The sequence below is a fragment of the Mesitornis unicolor genome, unplaced genomic scaffold (assembly GCF_000695765.1).
Source record: "Mesitornis unicolor isolate BGI_N332 unplaced genomic scaffold, ASM69576v1 scaffold4350, whole genome shotgun sequence".
NCBI lineage: Eukaryota > Metazoa > Chordata > Aves > Mesitornithiformes > Mesitornithidae > Mesitornis > Mesitornis unicolor.
This window is the reverse complement of record NW_010157430.1, coordinates 36,509-45,690: the sequence shown is the minus strand read 5'-3', so window position 1 is coordinate 45,690 and position 9,182 is coordinate 36,509. Positions and strand designations below refer to the sequence as shown.

At 39.8% G+C, this 9,182-nt stretch overlaps 1 protein-coding gene across 1 annotated transcript; it reads left to right on the top strand.

Annotated features, from left to right (window-relative positions):
• Positions 1 to 225: 225 nt before the first annotated feature.
• On the top strand, positions 226 to 5,397 carry HPS5 (Hermansky-Pudlak syndrome 5; the record flags this gene model as incomplete). Its single annotated transcript, XM_010179985.1, has 6 exons — positions 226 to 381; positions 975 to 1,094; positions 1,418 to 1,531; positions 1,868 to 1,974; positions 2,672 to 2,957; positions 5,190 to 5,397. Coding segments are annotated over 6 exons (991 nt in total), but the record flags the coding sequence as incomplete, so codon positions are not given.
• Positions 5,398 to 9,182: the final 3,785 nt, after the last annotated feature.

Here is a 9,182-nt window from a genome sequence, read left to right as displayed (position 1 = left end):
CCCACTGTTACTGGCACATGCCCAGAGGTTTGTAGCCGAGCCCTTTTTTCCTTTTCTTCAACGGTGTTAACTTATGAAGTGAAGCAATGGCTGCTAGCATTTCATGAAGCTTTCTGGGAACCTTAGAGATCACCTTTCAGTACAATCTTGAACTTGCAAGAAATCTTGGAAAAATGATAATTTTGCTGCTTACTACTGAAAATAGTTTTTATCCTCTTTCTCCAGGCTTTATGAAAAATTTGGGGAAACAGCTCTTCGGCCCTTGATCAAGTTCCACCCCTCTATTTTGCCTTCTGATATCAAACAGCTTTGCAGGAATGATCCAGCTCACTTTTTAGCATATTTAGACAGTCTGGTGAAATCAAAGCCAGAGGATAAAAGGTAAAAGGATTATAGAATCTTTTCATCTGTCTTCATCATGTAGCTGTGGGGTTGTTTCTTCTTCTTTTCTGTGGGACTTTTTTACTATTTCTGTATCTGCTTGGTGTTAGGCATTAGATTTCGGTTCATTCTGCCAGTTTTAACTGGTCTCTCAGGCTGTGGTTTTTTCCTTAGATTAGATGCTAGTTTTAAGAGGGTTTCTCTGTTTTCAATGGAACTGACTTGTTTTGTTCCTCTGCCTGCAGTTCAGTATAGCAAGGTTAGACAGCATTTAAAAGCAAACCAACCATCCCTGCTGTCTCCCAACCCCGTGCCCCAACAAAAAACCAAACCCAAAAAAACATCAAAAAACCAACAAAAACCAACATAAAATACAAACCAAAAAAACTAACACTGGGGGAACCCAGCCTGCAAACTTCACGGTTTTCTGTGGTCCCCTCACTTTCCAGAAGCATACATGATTCTAGGCTTTTCCATATTTAATTTCACATCCCGATTTTGTTTGTTGGGTATTTGTGCAGACACAATCTCTACTTCTCTGTATGTGATATATTTAAAACTGGTAGTTTTTTCCTGTGTGTTTTGCTTTCTAGATCATCTCTGCTTAGATCTCTTCTGCAGCCCGAGTCTGTACGACTGGATTGGTTGTGCTTGGCAGTTTCACTCGATGCACCACAAAGAGTGAATACTGTGGATGCCCAAGGAAATCCCAGGTAAAGTAGGGTTCACCCAGGGTCCTGGCTGCAGCAAAAAACTTTTAACGGGTCAGCAGGCTTTTGGCTTAGATTTTGTATGGCAGTTTGGTTGTCACTGAGTCCTTGGAGCATTTTGCATATTGCAGAGTTCAGCAGAAGCAACCAAAGGATTAAGTAACTTTATCTGTGATGCTCTCCAAAGTGACTGCTCTACTGAGACTACACATAGTGTTTCATTCGTTTTTCCTTCTTTCTTTTCATATCCTGCCTGTGTTGTAGAGACAATATAATGTTCTGAAGGAAGCCATTAATGCTTTAAAACTGAATTTCTCCTGTTCTAGGCCACGATCACATTTGTTTACTTGGGGCTACAGTCAGCTCATTCTGCTTTTGATTAAACTCCCAGCTGATTTTGTTACAAAAGAGAAGATGGCTGACATCTGTAAATCACATGGGTAAGAAGAAAACTTGGTAATTCTTGATACTTGGTTGGTTGGTCTTCTGACCCCAAAAAGATACGAATTAAAATCGCCCATCTGCTCCTTACTTGGACAGGTTTCATTTAAAAACCTGTCCTGTTTGAGGATGAATATTGAGTGTCCAGTTTAATGTACCAAATACCCCTTTTGGTTAAGGGGTGTTCCCTGTGTCCCCACTCTGCAGTGATTTCTGTCATTCAAGAAATTCAGTTGCTTCTGTCTTCACTGATATTTAAATGAGCATTTAATTATTGGTGACTTTAGTTTAGACCCAGTATTTGATTCCTGGAAATCTTTACTCTCTTATTCAAGATTTTGGCCTGGATATCTTTATCTCTGTCTGGAGCTGGATAGAAGAATAGAAGCCTTTACTAATATTGCTCATTTGGATGATTTGAGCCTGTTGAATGGAGAAGATGGTTAGTGAGTCTTAAGCTGTGTAAACATACTTCTGTGTATATAAGCTGTCTTTACTGTATACTGATTCAGTTTGTACAAGTTGAGTTGAATTTTTTTTAAGTATTTTGGTAGCACTGTGTATGGTGCTGCATATTTGAAATACGTAAATGGGTGTTACGCCCTTGTATCTTCATGCTGTGCTTTGTGAAGTCACTTGGTCTAGAAAATGTTTAGAAGTTCAACAAAGTAGAGTTGTTTATCAGTTGAGAGAAAAAGCTAAATAAACTTGCTGTTGTAGATAAAGGAATAGCTCAAGTCCCTGCACAGCACAAAGCTCCCCACCACACATGCTCACACACAGTTGTGATGAGCAAAACGTTTTATCACATGGCAGAACTTAGAAGAAAATTCCCAGTAGCCTGAAGATGGACAAAACAAAAATTCTTTGTCTCTTGACTTAATCCAAAGCCTTAAATACTGAACTACTGAGGAGCGTTGTGTGTCGTTCACCACTGAATCTTTACACTGAGTCAGTCAAGGCAGGATACTTCTGTGCACAGTTTGCTGGTTGATAATGCTTGTTTGGGGTTTTTTTTAAGTCTTGGCAGAGAAAGACAGAGTAGCTAGCTTCCCTTTTAAGAACAGAGATCTTTAAAACAGTAAGTTTAGAATAACCCTTGTTTTACAAATACAGTAACAAACTCATTTTACATCTAGGTTCCATTCCTGAGACCATAGAAGAATGGAAGTTTCTTTTGCATCTCGCACAAAATCACAGCATGGCTTTCCACCACCATGGCCCACAGAATGGGAGTGCTGTCAGCAATGGCAGCCCCAGCTGCCCAGACTGCATCACTGTGGAAAACATAGCTCTCTTACTGGCCAAGGCCGTTGGCCCAAATCGTGCCTTGCCTCTCTTGCAGGAGTGTGGCTTGACGCTAGAATTATCTGAGAGATTTACTAGTGTCTGTGAGATACTGAGAATTGCTGAGAAAAGGCAAAGGTAAGTTGACAAGTTAATAGAAGATCAATGTATGCATGCTGTTCATTTTGGATCTTCTTGGTGCTTCAAAAACTTCCTTTTCAGTTAACAAAAAGATAAAATACTAAACATTTTTACCTTGGATTTTAAACTCAGGTGACAGCTTTATTTAAGAGCTGTGTATTATGCAATATAGGCATTTTAAAATGGAAAATGAGGCAACAGGGAATCACACATTAAAGATGTATGGCAAGGAGTTTCCCTGACGGAGGTACACATCTTGCTGAGTCATGCACAGACTCTGATCTTGCCTGTCCCTCCTAGAGAAAGCATGCATGGTGGTGTCATGATGTCACCTCTGAAATACAATCATGTTTTGACAAACTTTCCTTTAAAAAGCAAACTGAAACTGTTGCTGTTTCTGCTTTTTTTACTGTTTGACATTTTTCCCTCCCCCACCCCCTTTGCTTTAATTGCAGAGCACTGATTCAGTCCATGCTGGAAAGGTGTGACCGGTTTTTGTGGTCTCAGCAAGCATAGAAAACAACTTGGAAAGCTTTGGGAACAGTTTTTTATTGTAATGATTGTGTATTGAAGTGCCTCTTTAACTTCACAGCCTCTTAAAGAAATGAAGTCCTCTCTGAAAATTCAGTTGTTATATTGAGCCAGTCTCCATCTGGCAGGTATCTGACCAGGAACTGTTGATGGTTCTTCTTCATTCCTTCGGAGATGAGTTTTGAACTCTAGAACTCAAATCAAAATAATCCACTATCTGTCTTGAAATTAAGCTCACGGATTTCTGCGATGAAAATTTCTGAATTTATTTTCCAATTTTGTATTACTTAAGTGTTAAGGATATGAGCCCCTAAGTATTAAATTGTGGTGTATAAAATTTTTGGTTGGTTTGTTTGCAAATATGAGCACTGTTCCTCAGAAATATCTAAGCACATCCGTGTTTAATTTTCCTATAAATGACATTGACCTTTTCAAGTTACTGTAGAAGTGTTTGTTGTTTTATATATATTTTTTTCTGCTTAAATTATATGGACTGGTCTTGCCCATGTGAAATGTATTAATTGAGCCAAGACTTAAAATGGGAGGGAAATATTTTTCAGGAGTGGATTAATTAATAAAAATGCTGATTAACAAAAGAACTTGTTAAATAAACTCACTGTTAAACTGTATTTCTAAATTGCCCATGTGTATTTGTGCAACATGACTATAGACATCAGTTGTGATAGTTCAACAAACCCCTCTGGACAGTGGAACTGGAATCATAGAATCACTTAGGTTGTCTCTTGGATTAATGTGTTGTATCATTGCATTGGATTAATGTGTTGCATCATTGCATTGCATCATTACCTCTTGGATTATTGTATTGTATCATTGCATTGGACTATTGCCTCTTGTACTGCTTCGCTCTGTACTTGTGTTGACTGACAATGGAGATTGTCTTGCACTGTATTCCGCTGTACTGCGTGTTTTATTTCACATTGCTAGGTATTTCAGTCTGTTGTTGGGCTGTGTACTGCTTTTGTAATGCTGAGCTCTGTACTTGTAGTCACAAATGGAGTGGGTATTAAGCAGCTTGTGTTTTGTTTTTGTAGGTGACAGAGCGGCACAAAGTGGTTAAAGGAACCTCGCATTTAGGCAATGTGGCCACATGCAGGATGTCCATAGAGGTTGGACCACAATCCGTGGCACCGTGAAAGCTAAGTAGGGGGATGAAAGTGCCAGAGGGCGGGGGTGACACATAGCATAACGTCAGTCTAAGGAGGGTAGGTGGGTGACGATAGGGCTGAGGTTTGGCTGATGGGTGGGTGGAGCAGATGTTGACCGAATGTTGGTTTGTGAATGTGTCTGACCTTGTGCGTGTGGTTTTAATTGCAGGTTGTATCAATGTTGAGTTTGTAACTCAGATTTTTACCAATTAGAATTTAAAAAATCTAGCCAGGAGATTTTTAATTTTTTTTTTCCCTTGGCTGGGTTTTTTTTAACCTGGTCCTGATCGTTCTGTGAGGTGATGATCATTGCCAGTGTTTGGACGGAGGTCAGACCAGGGCTGGGGTTTTGGCAGGCGGACTGATTTTCGAGGCCCCTGGGAACACTGTTGCTGAGGAGTGCTCCTCTGGAATGCGGTGGTTGGTTGTGATGCGGGCCTAATTGTATTTTACTGTAGGGTTGTAAAAAATTTTCTAGAGTGTTGTAGTTTGTGACAGAATGAGAGTAATCACTTTGTATTTTTGTGTGCAGGAAGTTGAGGGCCCATCGAGAGGAGCAGAGGCAGCTCGCTTCACTGCAGAATAGAAACTGCAGAGACACCATCGCCACAAAGAGGCAAAGTTACGTCTGTGCAGCCATCGCTGGGGTAACTGCGGAGGGCACGCAGTGTGGAGAAGACCACAGTGCCTGTGAGTCTGTACCTGGGGATCTGCAAATAGTGTTAATGCTGAATTTGTGACATTTAAGTGGTTTTATAAAAAGTTTGAGTAAAGGGTGTGTAAACAGTAATAGCAGCAGTTTCATCAGAGAGGCAATAATGAGTTTGTAGGATTGTAGTTGAGTACTGTTAAAGTGGTCCTTATTAGGGCTTTAAGGTGGAAATAAAGAAACTTGAAATAATAAAGGTTTATTAAAGCTTGGTTAGGGCTCAGTCTCCTGTGTCCTTTCGTGGCTGCGTTTGACTTTATGTGCATATCCATCTTTATCGGTCTCTAATTTCTTGCTTTGTACGTCTGTCTGTGTGTTAGTGTCTGCCACTGTCCTTGTCTTGTTCTGGTTCTTGTGTTCTTGTCTGTTTCATTTGTGTCCTTTTTTGTTTATTTCTTGTTTGTTTGTTTTGTCTGTTTCTTATTTCTTTGTTTCTTGTTTCTCTCTCTTTAAGTTTAAAATTTAGCAAATTTTTGTTCCAAAAAAGTTACTTCCAGGGAGCAAGTGCATTTCTGCTGCCGCACTGGACTTCTTTTTTCTTTTCTTTTCACACTGTTACTACTATATATAGACTAGTACCTTAGTTATACACACACTAAACCTAATTACTAATTAATAGCTAATTAGGTGAAAAGTTTTCTGTGCTGCAAACACCTTTCCACACAAATCACCAAAAGAATATTAAAATAAAAACCACAATGAAAACAGTATGGTTGGAATTAGGAGTAGGATTAGCTCAGATTACCAGACTGGGACTAGCAGATTAGCAGAGGGAGCTGTTGAACATTCAGCATTCACAGGAGTTATCAGTCACTCCAGGCTGATGGGAAATGTGTCTCCTTTCACCACAAACTGAGCAGCAAACGTCCAAATCCATCACCAAGACAACACATTTAAATCCCTGTCTATTTTCAATCTGTTCATTTTAACAAACTGCTAAGTAATGATAATATTTTTGCCCAAGCAGCTGGGAGTCAGTCTCGAAGCTCTCTCTGGTTGCAGAGGATTTGCTTGATGGGTTTCAGTCACTCAAAATTAATAATGACCAAGGCAAACGTTTACAGCCAAGAAGGCACTGACTTCCCCTCGACCAGGGAAAGTTAATGCTGATTTCTAGCACTTCTGCGTCAGGGTGGGAAGTGTCACTTCAGAGTGACCTCAATCCTGATTTTGGGAGTGAGTTTTGATAGGACTTGCACTTTTTCAGCTGAAAAGAGGAGTTAAGAGTCCGGTGCATTTCTTGCAAGCAACCTCTGCAGATAGCCTGGTGTCTTTTTTAGGGGATTTCTTTAGTGACCAGTTAGGTAAAACTGGCATTTAACAAAAATCATAGAAACTCAAAATGAGATGCATTTAACAGAAAGAACTCACACCACCAGCATACTGCATGAATTACTTGAGCAGACAGAGAATATAGATCTGGGGTCCTTATCTTAAACCAGCAAACTTGTACCTGTTAAAAACAAAAGAACATTTTCTGTCTGTCTTCAAATAAAAACCTTCCCTAAAAGGAGTCATCTCCGAAGCACCAAGACAACTGCTCACTGGGGCTCATCTGCAACCACACACAAGGGAGGAGGTAAATTAAATAATAATAACACCCCATGTGTCTTAAGATTAAAAAAAATTGTTTTAGGGTTTGATAAAGCAGCTTTACATTAAGCACAGATGTTGATCCATTGACTTTGTTTATAGACGTAGTAGAGCTTTTCCCTCTGCAAAAAGTCGCATCTCGTTCTATATAAAAATAACGTGCACATTGTGCTTGGACTGCAAAGTCTGTACAGCTTTACAGAGGACTACCTTTACAAGAGGTAAACTGTAAACAATTTATTGTATATTTAACATGTGGTGTATATCTCACATGCAAGACAGAACAGAACACAAAGTAGAAAAAAAAGTACAATTATAAGGTGAATGAAAATAGCAGCTTTCAGTGAATGCCTTGCACAATGGCTGAGAAAAGCAGCACTGCCACACTTGGACAGCTGTGCTTGGTTTGTATATACCCATGTGTACTATGTTTCCAATGAAGTCTGTGTACAGAAAGCCTCATGGAAAGATTAAACAGATCTTAGGGACTAGGATCTTTGTCAGTTTGAAGACCAAAAATGAACAAACAAAACCCAACTTTAGTGAATTCGATGAAGTTATGGGCACTGATGGCCAATAATCCTCTTTCACTGCACAACTAAATTACAAAAAATGTAGCAGGAGGAACCCCCACACCAACTCACTTCAGCACCACAACCTCTGATGGTGGTTGGTTTAATTTCCACGTGTGCTAAGGCCAACAAAAATGCAATGGAGATGTTAAGGGTAAGGTGGTTTGACAAGACCGATGGTGGTGGCATGGCCAAACTACGCTTCAGAGCTCCGCATCCAACAGCTGCTGGGGTGACTCACAAAGCACTGAAAGCTCAGCCACACTGCAATTTTTAACTGGTATTAATACAAAATATAAAAAAAAAACAAACCAAAAACCCAACCAAACAAACAAACAAAAAAAACACCAAAAAACCAACCTGAAATTGTGGCCTCCGTAAGGCACTGACACCATCTCTTGAGCAGTACCCAAAGAGTCTCTCTAGATTCTCCAAAGCCAAAATGCACAAAAGATGGAGGAAACACGCAGGAGAAATGTTTCTGTGTTTGCAGCAATGATCAGTTGTTCATAAAGGAAGCACATTTTTCTGGGTTTTGTGTGTGTATGTAAGGAAAACTCACCTCTGCTGCCTTTGGTATTGAAATTTCTCCTGTGACATCCACTTCTCGTGTTAATCGATACAATTGTAGCTTGCATTTGCAAAAATCAGTGTGCTGATTAGTTTAATGGGGGGAAAAAGGAAAAGAATACAGAAAAAGAATATAGAAGGACTAAAGTGTTAAAGTATTTAATAACCTCTCCATTGGCAAAACTCAGTTTAATTTTAAAAAAACAAATGAAGCTCCAAGACAATGCCACATAATAAAATCCAGTGTTCTCCTGCAGGCTAGATTTTAAATGTAAAGCCAACTCCTTCCCAAAAAGCCCATACCAGACAATCAAAGGGCTGGTTAGTTTGTAAAGCTGTGTGCAAATCCTGGAGCTTTGAAGGCACAGAAAGATGATAAACACTTAAAGGTGCTCATCTTAAATTAACTGCTTGCCATGGAATAAAATTCTCCCTGTCACTTGTTTCCTTTCTGCCACTTCTGAATGTGTGAAATGAATGTCTCTACGTGCCACTGTCAAGTTATGGACAGCTTTTTCTGCGTAGCAGAGGCTTTTCCCCATCTCCCAAAATACTCTGTGGCATTTTGCAACGTCTCGTGCTGCAAGGTGCTATTGCACACTACCTACTACTTTGGCTGAATGTCATGTTTTCTGGTCTTTTAAAGTAAAAGCTTCACTCCTTTGAGTTCTGGAGATCAGCATCTGCTCTGGGAGAAGAAACCGAGTGCTTTGTAACACCACATTTTGCTCCTATGAAAAATCTCATTAAAAACCCTCACTCGCAAATCCTGTCAAGTAAGTTTTATGGTTCCTTGTAAATAAATGCCTGTGTGATAACGAAGTGAATTATAATGGGGGAGGAAGAGTTCTAAGAAGTGAAGGAGAACTAAAGGCTGGCTGTTGTTTGTGCTTGCCTTAAGGACCTATAAATCCATTACTTAAGGCCATCAAAGAGGAGTGAATGCACACCACAGCCTTCAAGCCCACAGATTACTCTGCCGTCAATAAAGGATGAGGAGAGAATACAGATCTCCCAGCTTTTCATCTCCCCATATTTATCTACTACAAGGACACAAGAGTGTTCGACAGTTTTTCCCCTA